Consider the following 25705-nt stretch of genomic DNA (forward strand, 5'->3'; position numbering starts at 1 on the left):
AAGGAAAAAAATAAATCAAACTTTATATACAGTTCTTAGGACTTTGTATGCATCGACTAGATAAATCTTCCTACCCCTCCCACAATATATAGCTCTTAAAAGTGTAGATTAACCAATGATTCAGTATATATTACGATCTTACATAAAACTGCTCTTGAATATGTATAAGCTACATTTTTATTCCTGTAATGAAAAATTATTTTTTGTGTGTCCAAGTCCAAAAGAATATATATTCCTGGAATAATAACCTCATGGCAAGGAGAATAAAGTTTTTGAAATAACTTGGAAGGTGGTAAGGGCAATTTTTTTATACTTTAAATACTTAAATACAGTAAGCTACATATAAATTTGGCTGGACAGTCGTGGAGACCTGGTCCAACAAGCGCTCTAAGATTTAAATTAAAAAAGAAAAAAGCAATTTAGTGGTCTCACAATTTCCCATTATCAGAACTACCCCCTGATGAATCTGAAACCAATCCAAGAAGCATGTCAATAGTCAGTTGTTTCAGGTTAGGTTTATGATATAGTAACAGAACTGTATCGGTGGAAATACGGTTAAAATGTGTCCAAGCATGTTTAGGTCAAGTCAGTAAGAGTATTTGGTGCTAATAAAAGCGTGGAATATTCTTGTGGCTGAGAGTCGGCACACCGGATACTGTATGTGTGAGCAGGTACAGTACTCCGTTTCCCCCCTGCTGGCAGACCCTAGTCACTAAAAAAGGATGAGCGTCTTTGACTGAGACTGTATCACACATCTCCAGCAAGTATGTTTGGAGCTGGAAAGCAGTTAAGATCCAACCCTGAGAGAAATTAGGAGCAGGAAGGAAATAAAAATTTTAATTATTCCCAAACTCATCCCATTTCCCAAAGTGCTGCTTATGTGCAGAGTTTCTTAAAGACCCCAGCAAAATCTTGTTCTGCAAAAAAAAGAAACCCATTTGGAGCTGAGACTAGGTGAGGTCCATGACTGGTATTAATCAAGCAACCATTTCTCTGAGTCTGGTTCGGTTCTAGCCCCATTTGGGCCAAGCCTCACCACGAGGGTGAAAACAAGGAGGCATGGAGGAAGGAATGAAGGAGAGAAAAGGAGAAAGGGGGAGACCTTCTGGTCACACTTCTTTCTAGTACCAACAAAAAGAGAAGCCGCATACTGACCTAAATCATCTCTCAAAGGCGCTTTATAAATTACAGGGACAAAGGGAGGGGGTGGCGGGTGGCCTGGGAACCCTACAGACACCCTACCCTCTGACCTATCCCCCTCCCCCTTCAGCACAAGGGAAGAAGACAGATCAGAGCTCAACTCGGCCATTGGCGAGAAGCCCCCTTCCTATTTTCAATCGCCCATCCATCCGCCCCCCAGGAAAAAATACACGTAAACACCATGCCCACCCCCTGGGGCGATCACTCCCGCCCCGGGGCTCCCAGAACCGGAGGCCGGGGCATTTACTTAGTTAGATTTTTCTTGCTTACTCATTTCCCTGAAGCACCCAACCCCCCATTCCCACTCCAGAACCCCGCTCAACCGCCTACCCTCACGGCTCCAGCCCCCCACCGAATCCCGCGCCCCCGCGGCGGCGGCAGCCCCCGAGCCGTCCCGGTCACTAACCTGCTGCTGTAAGGGCATTTCCGAAACCAGCCTGGCTCCGGGGGGAGGTGGGGGGGGGCCGGCTGGAGAGGGGGCCCGGAGGGCCGAGCAGACCGGCGGCGCCGGGCGAGGGCGGGCACCGGTGGAGGGGGGGGTGGGGACAGGAGAGGGAGGGTGGTGGTGCCGGGGGCGGGTGCGAGGGAGCCGGGACCGTCCCAGGCCAGGGAGCCGGCGAGCAGGAGGAAGTGGGTGCCCCCCTCTCCCCCTCCAGCGCCCCCTCCTGCCGCCGCCTCCTCCCCAGTCACAGGCGCGTCCTCCGCGCACGTGTGCGAAACGTCACCGGCGGGTCCCGGAGAGAGGGACAGACCCAAGCGGCGGGACGGGAACCCAGCTGCCCCCGCCCTCTGTCGCCGCGGGGCGGGGAGGGGGACAGGGCGGGGAAGGAAGGGGCAAGGGGGAGAGGCGGGTCAAGGGCAGGCCCGGGGCCCGGCAAGGAAGGCCCCGGCGCTCGGGCCACGCGGGCGCCGCCGCTGCCTCTGCCAGGATGCGCCCAGGCCGGAGCACCAGCCCCACTGGCCCCTCACCCCAGACAGCCCACGCCCCAGCCCGACCCTGCTTCCAGCTCCACCTCCCCTACCCCCGACTCCCCTAGCCCCTTTGTTGCCAGGAGTTACAAATCCCCAAATTGGCCAAGCGCAGCCCAGTTGGAGCCCCAGCGCTCCCAGCACGCCTTAGGGACCCCTCGGCCACCCATGGGGCTCGGAGGCCAGAGTGGGGCGAGTACGTCCACAGGACCCCAGTTTGCAACCCCTGGGGTCCCCCACTCTCCGGTTCACTACTCCCTCCCCCCACCCCCTTCTCCATCCGGGGCGTGACCCCTTCCTACGCCCGAGAAAGAGGAAGCTTCGAGTTGGAGGGGAGAGCAGAATGGGGGTAGGGAAAAGTGCAGGAAAAGAAAGGGGGGGCCGCGAAAAGTTTTGCAGTGTTTGATGTGGTTCGCGCCAAGGCAGTACCCGCTGCCCCGCACGCCCAGCCCGGACCCCCGACCCTCCCAGCGCTGGGGGTTGGGAGGGGGAAGCACACCAGCCTAACAATAAGCCCTCGTTGGAGGGACAGCGCCGAGGCCCACGATGCTCGGCCTCGCGCTCTCCCCCCGCGGCCCGCTGCGCGCCCGCCACCCCGCGCCGAGCGAGCCCACCTCCCGCCTGGGCTGGGGACGGTGGGTGGGGAGGGAGGGTATTACCGGAGGGCCGCCGCCGCCGCTGCTGCGTCCCGGCGCTGGTGGCTGCTGCAGCAGCCCGGCTCTGCTGGAGGGTCCGTGTGGCGTGGTGTAGAGGAGGCTGCCAGCGGTGGGCTCCGCGCCGGGGACACTGGGGAGTAGGGGGCCGGCGGCGAGGGCGCCGCTTTGGAGGGAGGAGGAACAGGAGGTGGTGGAAGTGTTCGTGGTGAGGATCTGGATGTATGCGCCCGGGGCGGCGGCAGCGGCGGCGGCGAAGCCGGGGCTGGCTAGCAGTGCCCTTTTGTCCATGGAGGCTGCAGCGGCAGCGGCGACGACAGCCGCCCCCTCCCCACCCCCGGCGGTCACCAGGTACTGCTCCAGGGCGGGCTGGATCCCCTTTCTCATCTCTCGCTCCTGCTCTTTTTAGTGTTACGGTATATTAATTTATTGCTTTCAATTTCTTTATTATTTGCAGTCGGAGTTTCCAAGTCTCTCCTCCTTCTCTCCTCCCTGCCCGGCGCTTCCGAGCCCCCTCTCTCTCCTTTTATTTTTCCGCACCGCACAGGCCCCGGGGGCCAAAAATAATCGGGGCTCTGGAGAGAGGAGGGTCCCGGCCGCAAGGATATCAGGCCCCGAGGGAGGATGGAGGCGTCGGGGGCAGCCGATGCAACGGATTGCGAGGCGGTGGCGGCAGCCCGGGTGCTGCGGCCGGCAGCTGAAAAATGGCTCCAGGAAGCTGCTGCTGACAATGAATGAAGGGATACGGTTTACGCGCCAAGGTCCTCCCGCGAAACTCAGATTTCCCGCCGGCTTTTCAAACCATATTTGCATGTCTCCGCCCTTCAACCCGCCGAGGCCCGTTCCCACAGCCCATTGGGTCTCTGTTTCCTTACTTCAGTCCCAATTGTGAAGCAGGACCGCGACTGGCTGGCTTCCATTGGCTGTCGTGCATCATGGTTACCGGGACGACAGGGGCTCTATTTGCATAGATCACCTGGATTGGCTGGGAGCTGAGCAAGGTTTTAAGGAGGTGGGCAAAAATCTTTCCTTCTCTTCCACGAAAACCACGCCTAGTCCAGGCCCCGCCCTCGTTCCCGCCCGCTGAGCCGGCACTACTGCTGACCTGGGCAGGGACTCACTCCCGCAGACTCAGTGTCGACCTGGTCTAGAGTGCAAGTTTCGCTTTTGGAAATTGTCAAGGTGACCAAGGGGACACCTCCAGGGATTTTTTTTTTTCCTTTAGCCAGTCGGTGTTATAGATGAACAACTGCAGGAGATTCTCCCAAATATGTGCTAAAGGCTAGTTGAACCATGTGGACGATGCCTGACAGGTGGAAACGGAGCCCTTTAAATCTTGGGTTTCTCACTTCCTGAAATCCAACCAATGCCGAGGCGAGGAGCTGATCCCGAGGCCGAGGCTGATAGACAGAAGCATGTGGGCAGACAGAATCGTGGGCGCAGAAGGTTCGACTGACATGATTGAGGGCACCATTTAGTTAACATTCCAAATCATTCCTGGTAGCTTCATTATTAGCCCAGATTGGGTTTAAATAAAAATTAACTCTTGTCAAGTGAACTCTTAACCGCGAGTTTTGGATTGAGTCCAGCAGACAGACCTCTGGCCCAGAAACACCCAGGGCAGTTAATCAGGGCTAACCCAGAACTGATCTGTAGGCTTCTAATCCGCCAAGCAGTAATCCGAAGAAGTACACGCTTTCAGGATGACGTGGTCCTTCCAGTGAACGCTGCCGGCCCGGGCACCAGCCTCTGTTTCCTAGGAAGTTCTCCAACGGAAAACAAACAAAACACCCCGACCCTGTTCCAATATATTTTAAAAGAGAAAAAAATAGCAAAATAGAAATTGTCATCAGAAAAATATGAAATGATTGTCAAACTGACTTCTGTATAAGTGCAAGTATTCGTGGGTCTTGAAACTGAAGATTGCGGTGGTGAGACTGAGTAAGAACAGAGGCCCTGCAGGAATGTAAGTGCAGAGACCATTAGTCTCAGTTCCAAGACGCTGCAAATTGTGCAAAACAGCTGCTAGATTGTGCAGGTGATGAGGATTGCAATGCTTGAACCCTTTCACTGGACTCTATTGTTATTGCTATTATTATTATTATTATTATTTATTTCCCCAACTCCATAGTCATTATAGAAGGCCCGATAAGATAGGTGAGTTCAAGCTAGGACTCCTTAATACTTAAGTCCTGTTACCTTCTCAGAAGCAACATAAAAGTTTAAAGTACTCTGAAACCTTGCACCAGACTCAGGAATTCTTTGGCTTTGCATTCAAGCTAGTTGAGGATCCATGGTCACACACAAACATTTGTGGACACTGATAAAATTGACTCTGTTTTTTGTTTGGGTTTTTTGTTTTTGTTTTAGTTTTTGCAGTACTGGGGTTTGAACTCAGGGCCTACACCTGGAGTCACTCCAGGTGGGGAATTTTTTTTCGAGATAGGGTCTCTTGAACTATTTGCCTAGGTTGGCTTTGAACCACAATTCTCCTGATCTCTGCCTCCTGAGTAGCTAGGATTACAGGCGTGAGTCACCAGCGCCCAGATGAACTGACTGAAGAGCATAAATTCCTGCTTGAGCTAGAGGTAAAATAACAACTTCCTTAATCTGTGCCATCAGTGTTGCTTTGCACTATGGGTTCCTATGATGAAAACAAATATTGTAAGTACTCAGGTATTATCATCTGCCTATTATTGGTAGTGTGCGTTTGGTGGTCATGGGGAGGCTATGAGAGAGGAGTAGTAGACTTCCATCTTATATTAGCAACAGAATTGGGATCTGGACTCTGTGAAAACTTGAACTCCCTATATGTGACTGCAGTAATATAAGAAAAAAAAAAAAACAAAAACAAACACAAAAAAAACACGACTCAACCACAGAAAGCAAGTGTTCCTAACCCAGGCCCACACCTGTGATTCTGGTTTTGGAAAGCTTTGAAATATTTATCATTCTACCTTAACCAAGTTATATTTTTTTAATGTAGAGTATTTGGTAGAAAAACAGGTGTTCTGACATTTTATATTTGTGAACCCCAGGATGAGGAGATGGAGGGACTCATTCAAGGAGAGAAGAGGAGGTATTGGAGGATGAGACGCTCAAATCTGAGATGGGTTATTCATTTGTGGAGTGATAGCATGTTTTAGTAGAAAGATAATGGACTTTGGAGCCAGAATGGCCTGGGCTTAAATAGCTATACAACTTTACTCTTTAAAAGCCTGCTTTCTCATATGTTAAATGGGACCTCATATTGCAGTACCCATATTGCAAGGTTATGATGAAAAGAGGCAATAATAAATATTAGGTGCCAGACAGATAGCAGTGTTTAGTAAGTGGTTGCTGTTTAGATGCTACTTATTTGTGGGATCATTCTTTGTAGCTCTTTGTAGTCCAATCTGACTCCCAACCTCTAATCTTCCTAGAGTCCCCTCATGTTCACTTACTGGGGCAGCTTAGGTTTGGCTAGGAGTGCAATTGTGTCCTGGTTAGCAGGAATTATAGAACCCTGACTCAGAAATTCAGGATAATACATAAGGTCAGCTCTGCTGTTCATCCCATTCCAACTTGCTCATCTATTGGTGGCCAGGTTCCTAAATCTGAGCTTTCCTCTCCTTCCCCTGAACATGAGTTCATCTAGTGCTAGAGCCAGACTGCTTTTGCCAACATCCCCTGCCTCTGCTTCTTTTGCTCTGACAATTAGCCAGCTAGTTGGCTCACAGTTGGCCTGTATAGTTGACTGAATATTGCCTCCCCCCCGAAAAAAAGATAGGTTCGCATCCTAACCTCTGGAACCTGTGATTTTCTAGAAAAAGAAAGGGGTGGGGTGTCTGCAGATGTGACTAAGTATCTCTAGATAAGATCATTCTGGATTGTCTAGGGGTGGGCCCTAAATCCAATGACAAGTGTCCTTATAAGAGACACCCAAAGAGGAGGAGAAATCCTTGTGAAGATGGAAGCAGATATTGGAGGGAGTAACCACAAGTCAAGGCCCACTGACAGCCACCAGAAGCTGGAAGAAGCAAGGAACAGAATCTCTCCTGGAGTCTCTGAAGGGAAAAGAGTCCTGTGCTAGAATACATTTTGATTGTTTTTGTTACTGTTGTTTTGGTGGAACTGGGGTTTGAACTTAGGGCTTTCTTTGCTATTGCAAAACAGGTGTTCAATCGTTTTAAGCTACCCAGTTTATGGTAATTTATATTGCAGCCCAGGAAACTTAAGAGCCTGTTATCTTGCCTACCTGAAATTTCAAACCTTTCAACTCCTACTCACTTTGTTTTTTTATTCCTGGCAAGAGACTATTCCTTGCTGAACACCAGTGATACTAATTGTTAGTCTGGGCTTTAGACCTGTTGACAAATTTTCCAAGTATACTTTGCTGACCAGAAAGTACAGATTCACGTAGGGAGCACGTGAAAACATGGATTCCTACCCAACCCAATGAACTAGAATCCTTTGAAAGAGGACCCAAGAATCTGCATTTCTCAAGTCCCTTTAGGTAATTCCTTTGAGCACTAGAGCCCAAGGGCCTGCCAGCCATATGCGTTTGGACTTCTTCCCATTACTTCCCATTGCTGTGGGTGGAATTACTATTCCTGTGCCTCAGTGCTTTAGTGGGTGTTTCTAATCTCCATCCTGCACCTTTTCTCATCTTGCCAGTTAATATTAGCTCTGGATTCCTACACACACACACCCCCCTACATATAGACATGTATGAATGCATGTATATATTTGCATACTATCTCTATATAAAGTTTGACATTACAGTCTTCTCAAAAAGTTCCATTTTCAATGTAGAAATACAGTTTTACCAACCTCTACAAATCCCTCCCAAGAAGCAATATCATCTAACATTTTTATGAGAATTCAATATTAAATCTTTAGATGGAAAAATTATAGTTGTAGATGACTAAGGAAACTGTTCATAAGCACAGAAAGAGTTTAAATTCTTCCTTTCATTTATTTCAACCAAATCTGATTGTCACATCAGATTTAGAGTATATACTTTAAATTTTTAGGGTTTAAAGACTAGTGTAGGAATTTAGGCTTTTGTATGGTAATTCAGTTAGTTGTCTACAAAGAAATAGCATTCTTTATTCCATCTTCCTGGTTTGGAAGAAAGAGGAGCATATTCTTAAGCCATTACCACATCAAACACTAATAACAAAATTTCTAAGTGCATATCCTAGAAAAATGACCATTATAGTTATTACAGATAGTGGTGCAGATTCCAGTATAGGATTTCTTGTCTTTGTTTTTTTTCTGACCAGGAAGATACTTTTTGGCTTTGTTTGGGCAGAGCTTCTGTTTTAAAATACATCTAGAATGAACTTCTGACATGCAGTGCTATTCTCAATCTCATTCACATCTTCAGAATCCAGTTATGTGGTTGGGATCCAGAAATCTGCATGCTAAACAAGATAATTTTAATGCAGGTGATCCATAGAACACACCCTGAGAAACACTGCCAGCCAGCCATTCATTGGCTAGCAATCTCTGCACTCACTATAAATGGGCTTCTTTGGCAACCATGGCATAGCAAACTCCCTTGTATGTAGCATCTTTTATGGAAATGTACCATTGTAAGCATAACCTTATTTAGACTGCAGTGTGATTAGGAATTACCTCTTTTACTGAAGTTCTTGCTTAGTTAACAAGTAGTGTGAATCAGACAAAATATGCTGGAAGGGAAAGAAAGGTATTGTCTCATGGTGTGTGTTTCCTTGCCTTTTTGAAATAGATTTTTTTTTTCATTTTTCTTTTATTATTCATATGGGCATACAAGGATTGGTTCATTTCTCCCCACTGCCCCCACCCCCTCCCTTACCACCCACTCCGCCCCCTCCCCCTCCCCCCCTCAATACCCAGCAGAAACTATTTTGCCCTTATTTCTAATTTTGTTGTAGAGAGAGTATAAGCAATAATAGGAAGGAACAAGAGTTTTTGCTGGTTGAGATAAGGATAGCTATACAGGGCATTGACTCACATTGATTTCCTGTGCGTGTGTGTTACCTTCTAGGTTAATTCTTCTTGATCTAACCTTTTCTCTAGTTCCTGGTCCCCTTCTCCTATTGGCCTCAGTTGCTTTAAGGTATCTGCTTTAGTTTCTCTGCGTTAAGGGAAACAAATGCTAGCTAGTTTTTTAGGTGTCTTACCTATCCTCATCCCTCCCTTGTGTGCTCTCGCTTTTATCATGTGCTCATAGTCCAATCCCCTTGTTGTGTTTGCCCTTGATCTAATGTCCACATATGAGGGAGAACATACGATTTTTGGTTTTTTGAGCCAGGCTAACCTCACTCAGAATGATGTTCTCCAATTCCATCCATTTACCAGCGAATGATAACATGAAATAGATTTTTAAAATCATAACATAAAATATAGACAAAAAACAATGTAACAAATATATGGCTTAAAGGATTTTATTATAAGGGGAACTCCCTTGTAAGTACCACCCAGATCTAGAAATAGAACTTTGCCTGCACCCCCAAAGTCTTTTTTATGTGCTGTATCCTGAGCGCAGCCCTCTTTCTCCCACCAAAAGTAACCATTAGCTGCCATTTATAGTGTTTACTTCCTTGTTGCTAGTCACTTTTTATTGCTGTGACAAAATACCTGAGATAAAAAATGTAAGAGACGAAGGACTTATTTGGCTCACAGTTTCAGAGGTTCCAGTTTGTGGTTGGCCAGATCCATTGCTATAGGCCTGAAATAAAGATGAAACATCATGGCAGAAGAGAATGGCAGATCAAAACTGCCCACCTCATGGCAGCCAGGAAGCAGAGAGAGAAGAAGGGTCAGGGACAAGATACACCCTTCAAGGTCATGTCTCCAGTGACCTACTTTCTCTAACTTGGCCCCACCTCCTAATAGCCCATTCAGCTATGAATTTATCAGTGGATTAATCTGTTGATGAGGTTAGCATCCTCACAATTCAATTACCTTTCAATAGAGTCATCAACTGGGGGCCAAGCTTTCAACACATGAGCCTTTGTGATGAATACAGGTTCATACCCAAACCATAACACTTTTGTTCCTTCAAAGTTTCATCAAACACACATTTCGAGGAATCAGAGTTCTATGGTTCCCCATCCATTCTTTCTATTTATGTTACAATTTATCTTGAAAAATGCAGTGGGTTGAATGGTGACACTCCCTAAGAAATATGTCCATTGCAATCTATGAAGTTGACCCTGTTTAGAAAAGGGGTATTTGCAGAATAATTATTAAGATGAGGTCATCCAGGCAAGATAGGGTGGGCCCTAAATTCAGTGTTGAGAACCCTTCTACAAGGAATGGAAAGGAGAAGCAGAAGACCTTGTAAAGTGGAGGAAGTGATAATGTCTATAAACTAAGGATCACCAAGGATTGCTGGAAACCATCAGAGACTTGGAGAGAGACCTGGTATGGACTCTTCCTCAGAGCACCTAGAAAGAACCAATCCTGTAGACATACTGATTTTGATCCTTCAGAATGGTGGTAGATCACATTTCCACTGTTTTAAACCACCAAGTTTATAGTAATTTGTTACAGGAATCCCAGGAAATTCATTCAGAGTACTGGGCCACTTAACCTCATTTGGTAGATTGTACACTCTTGATTTGATGTGGTCTGCCATGTTCCTCTACGTGTCCGTGTTTGCATCTGGACCCACAGTTAGGTCTGTATCACTCTCAGTGTTGATTCCTTCAGCAAATGTGCGTTATGCCGACTTGTCCCTGCTTCTGTGATCTTAACAGTCATATCATGCTCCTTATTTTCCTCCTTATAATAATTCTGTATGGTATTTGTCCTCAGTACTTATCTTTTGCACGTTTTCACATGGTTAGTTTTCTTTGGGCTTTTGAGAGGTAGAAGCATTTAGCAAAGCTTGTCTCACTTCACAGAGCTATTGTTTTCAGGAATATGGAGGCTTATTTTCTGAGATTTCCTGATTATGCCTCTTCCACTCCCTTCTTTAGTCCAGTCTAAATCATCCTTTCTTCTCTCTTACGCCTGTCTTGCTACATTTTGATTCTACTCTGAGCAATTCTTCTTGGTGTAGGACCTTGTCTGTAAAAGGAGTGCCACGAGTCAGTTTTGAAAGGGACACAGGCTTGGTGGCTCCAGCAACTTCACAGCAGCCCACTGGCATCCCAGTGGAGAACTTTTGGCTGTTTGGGGATCTCCTGTTTTAGGTCCCATTGGCATCACACAGATACACAGATTCTCTCTCTCTCTCTCTCTCTCTCTCTCTCTCTCTTTCTTTCTCTGTCTTTTGGCACTAGGAATTGAACTCAGGGCCTCATGCTTGCTAGGTAGATGCTCTATCACTTGAGCCATGCCCCCAGTCCTTTTTGCTTTAATTATTTTTCAAATAAGATCTTGAATTTATGTCCCCTCCTGTTTATGCTTCCTGTGTAGCTAAAACAACAGGTGCATACCTCTACACCCAACTATTGATTGAGATGGGGTCTTGCTAACTTTTGCCTGGGTTGGCCTGGAATCTTGATCCTCCCAATCTCTGTCTCCTGAGTAGCTGAGATTATAGGTGTGAGCCACTACACCTGGCTAGATCTTCTCTTCATTCTAACTCACAGTCGCTGATATTTCACAGCTCTTTTGGCAGTTTTTAGTTTGTCTTCACTTACTTATACCTTGGGACTCATGGGGTTACTCTGTCATTGAATTTTGTTTTAACCTTGCCTGTAGATTTCTGGTTTTACTATCTAGATGTTCTTTTGGTTTGCATATGGGGGTAAAACAGATGGAAGAATGATACTGTCTTATCACAATCTCTAGATTTATCTTCCTTTTCCTAAAATATTTATTTTGAATCCACTGAATTGGATTGCCATTGAAACAATGCCATATAGGCCAACATTCAAAGAGGAAGAAAGATCTGAGCTGTTTTATTTCCAGTTAGTCAGTTGCAAATGTGAGTGGAGGAAGAGAATGGGAGTCAGTGTCCTCAACTCACTTAGGCAATGGTTAGGAGGAGATTTGGAATAGGAGGCAGCAGAGGGGCACATGCTATCTTTTCTTATTTGGTAGTCTGGTTGTACCTCTTTCTTGTGGGTTTTTAAATAGGGAGCCTTGTTGGTAGCATATCATACACGGACTTGTGGGTAGAAAATTACTTTTTCTTTTCTACCTGGGTTTCCTTAACAGCACTCCCTCTTGATTCCCTTTCTACCCCTCTGGCTTTCTGGATCTCATTTATGTCTTCATTATCTTCTATATTCCCTTAAAAATCTCTTCTTCCTGTTCTACTTGTTGCCTTTGGACTGTCTTTTTTTTTTCTTATGGCTAAATATACATAATATAATTGTTAATCATTTTAACCATTTGTAGGTATGCAGTTAAATACATTTATAATGTTGTATAGCCATCACAACTAATCAACTCTTTCACCATGACCAACACACTGTTGCCATTAAACAATAACACCCCATGCCCACTCCCCCAGTCCCTTGCAACCAGTAATCTACTTTTTATCAATTTGACTGTTTCAGGCACCTCACATAAGTGGAATCTTACAATATTTGTTTGTGATGGCTTATTTCACTTCCCTATTGTTTCTAAGGTGCATCTAGGTTGAGACGTATGTCAAAATTCTATTCTTTTCTATGGCAGAATATTTCACTGTGCATATATACACCATATGGACTTTTTTGGCTGTTGCAAATAATGCTACTATGAATATTGCTGATATTAACCCATTCATGTCTCTGCTTTCAATTCTTTTGAACATGTACTTAGGAATAAAATTTCTGGTGTACATTGTACTTCTATGTTTAACTTTTTGAGGAACTTCCTGGACAATTTTATTCTTATTTACAACTTCAACTACAGCTTATGTAGTACTGTCAAATAGAACTTTCTATAATAGTGGAAATATTCTGCAGTTCTGTGCCATCCAATACAGTAGCCATTAGCTATATGTGGCTAATTAGCATATGAAATATCAGCTAGTATGACCAATGAACAAAATTTCTTTTTTGCAGCGCTGGGAATTATACCCAGGGACTTGCACATGTTAAACCAGTGCTCAACCACTCAGTTACATCCTTACCTTTGGTTTTTGAAACAGGGTTTTCTATGTATCTCAGGCTGGCCTTAAACTTGCTGTGTAGGCCAGGCTGGCCTCAAATTAGCAGTTCTTCTGCCTTTGCCTCCCAAGTGCTGGGGTCACAGGCATGTGCCACCATACCCAGCTCAATGAACTGAATTTTAGAGTTCTGTTTAACTTTAGCTTATTTAATTTCAAATTTAAATAGCCACATGTAGTCTAGTATACCAGACAGCATTTATCTATAGGCTGTGAATTTTTCTGATTTTACATTCCATTGTAGTCGTTTTTTTTGAGGTTTACGTACTTGTATCCACTATGTTTCCATACATAGTGTATGGAAACATATGTATGTTTCCACTAAGTTTTACATACTTGTATCCACTATGTTTCAGCAACAGTCCCAAATGCCAAAATCCTGAGTGCTGAAACCCCGAAGATCAAAATCCCGAAAGTCTAAAATTCTGAAAGATCAAAATCTTGAGAATATAATTAGGGAAGAAGTAATTTTTAAAATTCTTTAAAATAATTCATTTGCATTTTAAAGGAGTTTTATTTGAGAAACACAAAAACATAACAGCATAAGTTATTTTACACAATAAACTAGGCAAAATAGCAAGACATATATTTTTGCAAGTATATCCACTCAGGTATACTAACAACGCTCACATGTATATAACAGTCATGTGCAGTTGAACTGTATTCATAAAGAAATAGGAAGAAGAGCACCATGGCAGGCACTTACGTGCACTCAGCTTCGTAATTGTGGTCATCTGAGATACCTGAACAAGTAAGTTTTCTTAAGAGATAGATTAGAAAAAAACTACACTGAATTACTAGTGCATATGCACTTGCCCAAAAAGCTGAGATCATGAAAAATTTTATCTTCAACAAATACAGTTATACAAAACAGACATCATTATTGAGGAAACATTTTCATGGACAAAGTCAACATTGTAATAACGCATTTTCACAGAGTCAAACTTGTGAAAAGAACATGAAACCAATCAGAATTCTATAAAAAGTCTGTACAATTTATACTTCCAGCATTTGAAATGATATGAAGATGGAATGCACAGCATATCAAATTGTAAAAATGAATGCTGGCAATTTAAAATAGTGGGGAAGAAACTTAAAAAAAAAAAGAAGAAGAAAGAAAATTAAAAAAAAACAAAGAAAACCAAAACCAAAACAAAACTATATTAATTATTTTTTCCAGAGGGTTCAGTTCAGTTGCTTGGCCCCATGTACTTGGCAGAAAATCGTGGTGGTGGGAGCACTTCAGAGGCTAATCACCACATGGTGAATAGGGCAGAAGGGGGAGGGAGAGGAAGGAGGAGGGGCACCAAGGACAAGATACCATCAAGGATGTCCCCAGTGACTTACTTTCTCCACTGAGGCCCCACCTCTTAAAGCTCCAGAATCTCCCAAAGTAACATTAACAGTTGGAGATCTAGGCTTTAACATCTAGGATCTATCCTGTGCAGGACATTATATATTCAAACCACAAGAAAAACAAAAAGGAAAATTCAACATATGAACAAGTGTATTATAGAGATAGATTGTGGGCAATTGCACTGAGGCAATCCACAAGAGCTGGCTGATGTTTGTGATTATCAACTATATTTTAAAGTTCTATGTCAAGATGAATGTCTGCCTTTTTTCTTTTGGGTGAGGTTCTATTTTGTGCTATTCTTTATGAAATTCTTCACGATTCAAGACACATCAACATGTGCATTCCCTATTAAAATGTTCATCTTCTGTGCCATGCTTCTATGTTCTTTTGGATTCAGAAATCCATTCAACATGCATTTATACACAAACCACAAATTTGGTAGAAACAATGCTTGTGGATGAATAGCAGTGTTGCCTAAGTGTCTTCTTATCCTACTGTGCCCATAATTATTTTCAAACCAGTCAGTAACTTTGCTGGCTTAGTAAGGCAAATATAGCTTTAATTCATTAAAAAGCTCCTGGAATTTCATCAGCTGGAAAGCGTGCCAGTGCAGACAAATAATGCATTTTTAAACTCCAGTTTTCAACCTCATTGCCAAATTGAGTGGCCAATCCACTCATATGAATTTTCTGCCAAAGGCATTGAGCTAAATGGAAAAATAAACTTTAGTGGTACCTCCCTGAAATTCATTATTAGAGCTGGGTGTAGAGCATGCCTGTAATCCCAGCATTTAGGGTGCTGAGGCAGAAGAATCTCAAATTTGAGGCCAGCCTGGGCTGTATAATTAGAACTTGCCTCACAGAGATTAGGAGGATCATGGTTCAGGCCAGCCCAGGCAAAATGTTCTCGAGACCCCCATCTCAACCAATGGCTGGGTGTGGTGGCACACACCTGTCACCCCAGCTACACAGGGTTGTACAAATAGAAGGATTGAACCTCAGGCATAAAGCAAGTCCCTATTCCATAAATAATTCAAGAAAAAAGGGCTGGCAATGTGGTTCAAGTGGTAGAGCACCTGCCTAGCAAGCGTGAATCCTTGAATTCAACCCCCAATACTGACAAAAGAAAAATCACTTTAGAATCCTTGATTGTGCTTAATTCCAAATCTGTCTTTATGGTTTCTGGGATTCAATTCAAATCCATCTTATTCTGCAAAGTCCACCAAATTTTCAAATAACTGTTTGCAAAGTGCTTCACTTTTTCTAGTCATTGATATACAAACAAATGGATAAGTTCTAGAATTTCTGAACCCAACAAGGCTATAAATTGTATATAGTTGATTAAAAAAAAATAGAGGTGCAGTTCTGAAAGTACAATCTATTAGTCAGAGTGAAGCATGTACTATTTTGTTAGATTTAGTGGTACATAGAAGTCTATCTTCTTCAACAGTTAAATTGCTAACCAACAATAGTTCACCATTTAATGTTTTGCAACGCTGGAAGAACCTGTATATCGGCTCAGAAGGTCACTAAGCTTGTTGAATTCTTTTTATTCACCAATGAAAGGCATTTTTGAAGACAAGCATAGTTCTATATGTGAAGGGACAGAAATGAAGTAATTTGGCAGGTGAGCTCTTGCCTATGTTTTCACTTCCATGATCTACAAAATACTCACTAGCTTATATTTGGGGAGTAATTGTAATCTAAAAATTTGTATATACTGTCCATTTGAAAGTCAGTTTATTGATCAGCACAATTTTGTATTTTCAAAACACCAATAACAACAAGAAATCCCTTCCCCAGCATTTGGCTTTCTACACTGCTTATAGAGACTGCTTTTTTCAGTGGGAATTGTGGTTCTTATGATTTGGGCTTTCAGAATTTAATCTTTGGGGATTGTGAGTTTTGGAATCTTAGACTTAAGAGATTTTGATCTTTCAGAATTTTAACATTTGGTATTTATAGTATTTGAGATTGTATCTTTTGGAATCATGGCCCAAACCCATTGGAGAGACCAGTAGACTTCTTACTTAGATAGTAGTCCTTTTTTATCTGGAAAGATCATCCTCTCCCTCTGACCACCCAGCTTCAGGAGGGACATTCTGGAGCATGGAAGAAGGAAAATACACCTACCAAAGAGCAGCAGCAGTCACCCTGTTGATGAGCAGAGGTGGGGGAGTGAGTTTGAATGCTGCATCCTCACACTCTAATGAGGTAGGACACACCATGTACAAGGGACAGAAAGATGGAAGTGAGTGCTGATGACATGATGACAGGTGAGAGAGAGGCAGAGACAGAGAAAGAAGATAGAGAAGGAGGAGGAGAAGGGAGGGGGGAGGGGAGCAAAATGGAAGGGAGGGGAGAAGAAGAGAGGAGAGGAGAGGGGAGCAGAGGAAGGAGGAGGGTGGAGAGAATTTAATGGAAAAAATGTTCACTATGAGGTAGTTATTCTAGTCTTGGAGTACAAGAGGAGTTAATTTGCTTGTCACCTTTGAAAATTCTTCCTTCTCAAATTACTGAAGGGAGTTGTCCATCTCCAGAGGCTTGATTCACTTCTTCAGAATGAGGATACTGTTTCCTACTTTCAGAAATGTCTCCATAAATATTTGTCCATTGATTGATTATGTCTACATTGCCCATCAAATCATATCTGCCCAAGGTATGTAAACATCCTGCCCTAAGACATATTTCCTACATGTCATATTGAATATAAAACAGAAGAAAATGAAGTGAGGGAGCAGCACATGTCACACAGACATGCTTGTTTTTAGTACACCGCCTGCTTTAGAAACAATAGTAAAAATATGCAGGGACTAATGTACTTCAGATGAACAAACATTAGAATCTGTGTTTGTGAATAAATAGAAATGGCTTTCTGCAGGCAAGAAAGGGTGGGAGAAAGGGGGTGGGGGTAAGAAGGAATGCATGGAATTATTGGAAGAACATCTGGTTCAGTTAAAGAATAGAAACTATTAAAAAACAAAAGCTATGGGCCTGGATGTTCAGGTTATGTTGGTGACAGCTTCATAAGAACTGAGACTTTGTCGTTCTCACTGAGAGATCCTAGTGCTGCAACAGACACACAATAAATATTTGCGGAATGAATGAATGAATAAATGAATGAAACTATAGAAAAATTACTGGTCCATGAGAATACCCATTAGGCCTATGGTTTTTAAAAGTCACAGGATTTTATTTTGTTTTAGATGTTGAATTCTTTTTTCAAACTTAATCTTGCTGAACATAGATAAAGAGAGAGCCACATGGATGAACGTCCCACTGGGAAACCCAGTGACATCATTCAATTACCTTTTCCAGACATATTCCTTCCTGTTGCAGAAATTCCAGTCACTGGGACTGGAGAGAGGCACCCATGGTCTGGTGCCCCTAAGAAGTTTTCTAGGCAATTCTGATGTGAGGAAAGGTTTGGGAATCACAGCTCCAGGGATCCACTGAGCATGAGAAAGGATATGTAGTGAGGACAGGGACAGTTCATGCTCTATCCTGCACAATTAGAGACCAATATTCACCTTAGATTTCTGCACTGTACTGTTTCCCTACCTCTGCTATCACAATTGCCTGTTGGTGGTCCTCTAAGTTTCCCTCAGAGCTGATTTTGATTTCTGAGGATTGTCGGAATTGTAATAGATGATCAGCAAGTATCTGTCAACTTAGTCAACAAGAAATTTGTGGTTAAGGCAGGGACATTTTTTCTTCATCTAAGACAGAGCTCTCCCCTTTGAAGAGTCTCTTGTCTCATTTTTCTTCACAGCGTTCCAGTGGGTGGCAGATGACAGGCGTTTTCATTCTTATTTTATACATGGGGAAAACGATGACTAGAAGTATTTACTCATTTGCTTCTTGCCAGAAAGGCAATTTAGAGAAGAGTTGGGATTGGTTTCCTTGCATACCTTTGTAGTGGTTGACTCTCCTTAAGCAACAAAAAAGGAAGATATTTTCTCTGGTGAGTACACTAAAACAAGCCCTTATATCTTTCTTCTATTTTGCAGAAAATTTGTGATGTGTAATTACTATACAACCTCATGATTTTGTTGGGCAACAATCTTATTTTTTATTGAAAAAGTGTAAACTTTACTATCAGATGTTATCTTATGCACATTGGGCCCCTCGGCCCTTTTCAAAGTGCTACCTGGAATGTTCCTCACCAGCAGTACTTACATAACACATTTCCCACTTTCTTCAAGCAGGGCCTCTAGAAAAGATCCTAATAAGCTCCCCTTGTAACGAAACTCCTCTATTTTCTCCCCAGTACCTATTACAGAATGGACCTCCTCTGAAAGGCACAGCATTTAATGTATTAGCTTACACTCTGGTTCCCAGCCTTTTCTAGATAACCTTGAAAGAGCACCAGCACTATGGCATTCTTTAATGAATGTCATGGGAATGTGCATTCTGACCCAAACCATGGGAGGAGTTCCTTTGGAACTTATCCCAGATTTGGGTCCATAGATCCTAAGAATGAGCTTATTTATGGACAATGATTATGTGAAATTTTCTGTAGAAATACAGAAAATTCTAATCATTGCCTCACTCTCCAGCATCTCTCCTCAATCTGAGCATAATTTCTTTCAGTTTTGATCAGGATGTGTGATGCATAACTAATGGGCTTCCCACTGCCATCTGGCAAGCTGTGTGAGTTCACAGCTCACATTACAGCAGAAGCAAGACCACAAGCCATATTTAAAGTGAAGTGGGCTACAGGACAGTTGTACCTGGAGAGAATGAATTCTCGTTTAGCTACATACATTTCTTTCTGGTGGGAGTAGCAGCTGTAACAGCTGGTAAATGTCTGCAGCTTTTCAGATAGTGTCCTTTACCTATGCTGACAAAGAGAAATCTTAGTTTCCAAATTGTTTTGTTATCAAAAATTTGCTTATTTGTAGTGTTCCAAAAAGGTTTTCATAAAATGGATGTGGTAACACACATCTGTAACCTCAACATTTTTTTGAGAGGCTGAGGCAGGAGGACTCTTGAGTTCAAGACCAGCTTGAACTATGTAGGAAACTCAATGATATCCAGTGGTTTCAAAAAACCAAGGGATGGGGATGTAGCTCAGTAGTAGAGCACTTGCCTACTGTGCACAGGGCACTGGATTCAAATGCACTGTTAAAAAAGGGTTTTCTTTAGTTTGAGTCATTCTGTCATCACTAATTGCTGTAACACAACTTAATTATTTTAGGATGATGGGTTATGAAGACTTCCCTATTCTTGAGAAGATGCTGATGTATATTCACTAAAATTCAAAATTTTTTTACATTTGATAATTATAGGAGAATATTTTAATTGACCTGCTTGAAGCTATCATTCCTGTCATTAGTTCTTCACCTCAAGATAGATCACCAGAGTACTTCTAACTAATACTAGAGTAAATGAGAACACTGACAGTCACAATAACTTCCAGAGTAATTTATACTCTTAATAATTCTTCTGTGAAAGATTTTTTTCCCTTAAGAAGTACTTACTGCCATGTCTTTCACATTATTCCATTCCCAGGTTAGAAATTTTCGTGGCATCATACTCACATATGTAAGTCCATAATGTATTAGTTATCCTTCCAATTCTAAGTTGAAATTGCTCAGAATAATAAATCTATTTCATTGATTTTAAAATTTGCATTAAATTTCTTTTCAATATCTGAAATAGAATGTATCTAATAATTAGCACATCATAGCTCGATACTCGCAGGTGTATTTTTGCGTAAAAGAAAGAATCTTTCAATTGATGGTGTCTTAAACTTGATCAGATAGGTCAAGGTGCAGAAGGGCTGTAATAAGGCTGGGTCTCAGGGACTATTGAACTAGATGCTGAAAAACTAACCACTCCTGGAATTATCTTGTCTATCGCCTTGGCTTCCCTCATTTTGGTTGGTTTTCTTTCTTTTTCACTGCAGACTGGCTTCCTCTATGTGGCAAATGACAAAGCTACTAACAGCTCTTTCATTTCATGTCTTGCAGTGTCCAACACTGGCTCACAACAAAATTTCCAGTGAAGACACTCATTGTCTTAGCTTGGTCAGGAGCCTACCCCTAGATCAATGTGATCATATTTGGCCAGAGACATGGAGCCAGGTAAGAATTATAAAGAGCATAAATGAGTAAGACAGGTCCTCTGATAGCTGTATGGACAGGAGTGGTGATGGGGGGGATGCACTTCTCAGAAGCAGTGAGATCAATGCTGGTGGACAGTGCCATTGATGTCCTCCACTCCCATATTTATAATGACAAGTGATTGCTATCTTAGCTTGGTAATGTTAAATCTTTACCAGTTTCCAGTTCTGGTCTTTGTTCTCCTCACAGATGGAGCCAGTCAATTCCACTCAATTCTCACTCGTAGCTCAGCCCTGCCTAAACTATAGGACAAATTACAAGAAGGCCAATTAAGGAAAATACAAAAATGTTTATGGGTCACTTTTCTTTTTGCAATCACAGACAGAGGACAAAATTTTATTGAATGCTTAAAGGGAGAAAGATATGCTTACTTGCAACACAATCTGCCAGTTTTGTAGAACTCACTCCCAACCCTCCATGGTTATATCTCAGAGGTTAGAAAGTGAAGTCTTTTTAGAGTCCTTTACAAGTAGCTTCCACCAGAAACTTGGAAGATGGATGAACCATATGAGCTGACACCCTGTGGAGAGGAAGAGTCCTGGATTGGAGACCATCATCCTCCTGGGGGTTCTGTAATGATGGCATTACTATCTGGAGTCCAGTGGCCCTGTGTTCAACAGATTCCCATGTGGTGGGGTGTTCCTCTCAGTGGTATTGTTCCTGGCTGTGTGGTCACCAAACTTGGTTCTGACTCTCTTAGACATTCTATAAGGTTAGACAGCAAAGATAAATTCAGAAACCATCTATAGCAGATTCTGTTGTCTGGAACCCAGGTCCCTAACTAACACTTTCTCACTGTCAGGAACAGCGTTAGGACTTCTCATTTAGTCACAGAAATAGAATATCTGAGTGAACTGGAGTAGCCCAGAGAGTCAGTTTTCCAATCTTTTCTCCTTGACACCCACTCTGGAGCTCATATAGTATGTTCACCTACATTGTCTCATGAGAGATGAACAAGAAAACATACCTCATGTTGGTGTAGTTGTGGGGGAATAGATACATCCCCTTCGATAAGCACATGATTAAGGATGTGCTTTGAGAGTCCAATTTATGATCCATGACTTCTCTATGCTTCAATTTCTAAAATGTGAAAGGAAGACAAAATGCCTTTTTAAAAGGACCACTTTAAGGAATAAAAAATTAGTCCTTGCAGAATGTTCAAGAAGGTGTCTCATGTAAAATAAACTCTCAGTAAACTTTGGCTAACATTATTTACCTTTGCTAGGGGCAGAAATTGGCATCTCCTCTTTTAAGAGCACTTTGGTAGCATCTGTCAAAATGTCTATATACTTTGGCTCAGCAGTTGCACTTTCTATATGACAGAAATACACTTGCTGAAATGTTCATTAGTAGAGAAAGAGTTAAGTAAATTATATCATGTGTTAGAATGCTATGGTGGCCAATAAAAAGAATAATGGAAGCCTCTATGTCTTGGCATGGGAAAATTACCCATATATCATTCTTTTATTCAACAAATATTTATTTAGGATTTACTTCATCCGCACTGTTGCAGGTGCTGAAAGTTAAAACTATTACATTATAGAATGGTCCATACAGTGTGATCCAGTGAGTACTAAACAACAATTTGCACCTGTGTACAACTGTGGCTTGAGCTGCGGTCCCCTCTGGCCAGGCTGTGGAGAGGTTTAAACTTGATTTCCTCAGTCTACCCAAAGTGTTTTCTTTCCCACACTATTACCTTCTCATATATCCTGCCTCCACTTCCCATCTCGGAGGCCTGTAAGTGATTGAGGCATAAGCAAGCATCATATGTGCTACATAACTGTGACTCTCCAGCTGGCTGCTGTTCATAGGACACCCTCAACAGAGGATGACAGAGGAACAGCTAAGATGTCCTTGATTCTGCTGTTTAAATGGCTACTGAACCCTCTGTGGACAGTTTCTTTGTCCCTTTCTTGGTGGCCTTCTGGTATTCTAAGGGAGGAAGGTGGTTGTTTCTTCTCCTATCATTGTGGTTGCCTCCTATCCTGCCCCATCCTGAGATACACAGGGCTCCCTGTCGTGTCATGTCCCATCCAATCTATCATGCCACTTCCTATCTAGTCTTTGAGACAAGGAAGTTGGACTCTTCATCTATTCCATTTCCAAATTACCTTTCATGCCACAATCTTTAGCCTTCAAATATTTCAGGGCTTTGATTTTTGAGAATTAAGGCAAATATATGGTAACTGAAATTACCAAAGCTTTGAAATCCAAAGCTTTGGCTGTGAGCCACCTTGATTCCCAACCCCCCACCACCAATGCCTTATGACCTTGCTCTAAGGGTCTGTGCATGGTAGGGAATATGACTGTAAAAGTTAAACATAAATCAGAATTATTTTAAAGAAAATATCAAATGAAAAATTGAAGACAAATTCATAGTGATCAATAAACTAAAATATCGATCCTACCACACATAGGGGAAAATTTAGGAACTCTACCTAGCTGTTAGTGAAGATTATCACTGAGAAATGGAGGAGGATTACTATAGAGATGAAAGCAGATTTTCTATTTTTACTCTGAAAATGTTTTTTTTTGTGTCTAGAATTATTTATAAGTATGTTTTAATGTTAACTTTTATAATTAAAAATCACTGATTAAAAGTAACAGCTTTTTCTAAACAGGCCACAGTGTTTGGATCTTGGTCATGGTGTTAGGTGTATGAGTGCTTCAGTTTTTATCCCTTACATTCTCCTCTGCTCAGTTACCTGGTTGACTCTTCGTGGACACCTCTGAGAACTCACCTCCTCAGGAAGCTTTTCTGGACTTCTTTCTCATTCTCCCTCCCAGGATGAATTGGACAATTCTTCCTGTGTCAATAGGCATTTACCACGGTACTTACCAGGTAGTGAAATTTGCTTATATGTCTATCTTCCCCTCTGTACTATGAACTTTTCGACGTTAGAAATGATAATCTTATCTTTACTGTGTTTCCAGATCCTAGCACATTGCCTGGCTCACAGGAGTGCTTAGTCGATGCTTATTTAAATTCTGTTCCTCTGCATCCAAGTCAGAATTGCTGCCCTGGCATACTTGGAAATGTACACAAATGCAAACAAATGTTAACATCAGCTCAGCTTACTCTGCTAATTAATTCTTTCTTTTTCTATATCTTCCACATCTTGTTTTTTACATCAATTGTTCCAACCTTTCTTCACATTCCAAAGGCCAACTTCCTTTTTCCAAAATTTACTAAGAAGATTCAGACCATTTTCTTTCCTCTAATCTTAACTAATTATGAGTCTGCCTGCTGAGACTAATCTCCCATCCCTACTTTTGGAAACATCTCCTTCCATTTCCTCTTTAACCTATGTTCAATTAGTTTTGGGATCTAAGATATATTTGGGCATGGTTTGGTAAACTCCAGGAGGATAGCATATTTATTCATTTAATTATTATTGAGCGTCTACTATATACCAAGCACCATGCTAGATGTCAGGCGACAGATCCACCCAGAATCCAGCTCTGTCTTTGGATCAGTTACGATCCTGGCAGAAAATAGATGGCATTTCTAACTGGGAAATTTGAGGAGAATGTTGACAGAGCTTTGGGAAATGACATCAGGTAGTGTAGTCTCCTAAGCATAGTAACAGTGGGTCCCCATTACCATCTCTAGACCTAAAATCAGGGCGGAGGAGCACAGTTACTGAAACATAGGAGGTGAAGGAGAAATAACAGTAAACTCTGGGGAAATGCTTCCTGACAGGGTGTGGCCTAAAGTCAACATGACAGTCAGTCAATGGCAAGCAAGCAAATAGGGAACTGGGGAATAAATACCCTGACTTTACTCTCCTTACCTTGCTGCCCCACACCCCAGCCCCTGCCCAAACCAGTCCAAATAAGCTGGCAAAGTCCACTGATGCAGTTCTCACACCAACCTCCTGGAGTACAGCAGGAAAGAGAATTGTAGACCTGATCGGCAAATGGATGTTAGCCAGCGCGTCCTCAAAAAGCTCAATATCTAATAGAACTAAAAATAGGCAGGAGAGTGAAATGGTGAGCTGTGCGTTCAGATGACTTTGAGGATGTTGGGAAGGGTGGATTCAAGGGAGGCAGAACTGGACAAGGGGATACAAACAGACTACAGTGCTGGTAGAGGAAAAGGAGACAGATGATAAGACTGGAATTTTGACTGGAAATGAGATGACAAACTTGGAAATGTTCAGGAGGCAAAAGTGTCAAGTCTTGGGGATTGGATGTGAGGGCTGAGGGAGAAAGGAATTATCAAAGATGACTCACAGGTATCTAGCTCATATAATTGTTAGGTGATGGTGCATCCAGCTGAGAGTTGCAGACCAAAGAGAAGAATGAAAATTCAGTTAGAACTGAAATAATTTCATCTGGATGAAATTATTTATCGGGAAATTTTTTAAAAGCCTAAATGGCAGGAGAAGGGTCTAGGCAGGCAGGAAGAATAGATTTGAGAATCATTAATATGTAGACGGCAGCTAGTTGAAACCATAAAAAAACATGGCTAACTACAGGGATGATTTTTTTTTTTTTGGTGATGGTACTAGGGCTTGAACTCAGGGCCTTCACCTTGAGCCACTCCACCAGCTCTTTTTTGTGAAGGTTTTTTTTTGAGATAGGGTCTCACAAGCTATTTGCCCAGTGTTGGCTTCGAACTGTGATCCTCCTGATCTCTGCCTCCTGAGTAGCTAGAATTATAGGCATGAGCCACTGGCACCCCGCAACAGGGATAAATTTAAGTAATACATGATTAGACAATTTTGTTGCTGTTTGAACATCACGGAATGTAATTAGGTGATATAACCTTATTGGACCATCATTGTATATGTTGTCTGTTGTCAAGCAAAATGTTGTTATGGCACATGAGTGTAGATTGAATCACCCAGCAGCAGAGTTGAGAGGGAGAAAAGGACTCCTGCACAGAAGAGTGTGGTCAGGCAGAAGTTGGGGAGAGAGTGAGAGGGGGGTTGTGTAGGATCCAAAAAAGGATTTTTTTTTTTAAAAAAAAAGAAGTCTAATATCCAGGCAGTTTTAACTTTCCTGCTTAAAACCCTCTACTCTCTTAACTTCTGTGGGATTTTCCCTGCTCCTTTTTCTGTCACTCTTCCTAATTCCTCCACTGATGTACTTCCTTCTTCTGCCCCCTAAACATGTGCATGACCCCAAATGCCTTGTACCTATGATGTCCCTAGCTAGCAATAGTGCTTACTGACTTGTTCTAACTTCATTCTAAACACCCAAGAGTGCCTCAGGTATAGCTACTAGAGTCTCTCAAGATATGAAACCATTTTCTGATCTAGTTTACATTCCTCAGAAAGGGACTTTTACTTGTGTCAATACGGCCT

The 25705-nt window shown here is 42.5% G+C and overlaps 1 protein-coding gene across 4 annotated transcripts in view; it reads right to left on the reverse strand.

Moving 5' to 3' along the window:
- The window catches only part of E2f3 (E2F transcription factor 3), a 72500-nt gene extending 69214 nt beyond the window's left edge, over positions 1-3286 (reverse strand). For 2 of the 4 annotated variants that reach the window (XM_020180870.2, XM_020180869.2), the window contains exon 1: positions 2829-3286. In XM_020180870.2, coding sequence (XP_020036459.2) covers positions 2829-3209 — 381 coding nt within the window. In that variant the 5' untranslated portion in view covers positions 3210-3286. Of the gene's footprint in view, positions 1-1606; positions 1776-2828 lie in introns of those variants that run through there. The other 2 variants (XM_020180871.2, XM_074082800.1) reach the window with 1 other exon arrangement.
- Positions 3287-25705: the final 22419 nt, after the last annotated feature.

The sequence above is a fragment of the Castor canadensis genome, chromosome 8, assembly GCF_047511655.1.
Source record: "Castor canadensis chromosome 8, mCasCan1.hap1v2, whole genome shotgun sequence".
Taxonomy (NCBI): Eukaryota; Metazoa; Chordata; class Mammalia; order Rodentia; family Castoridae; genus Castor; species Castor canadensis.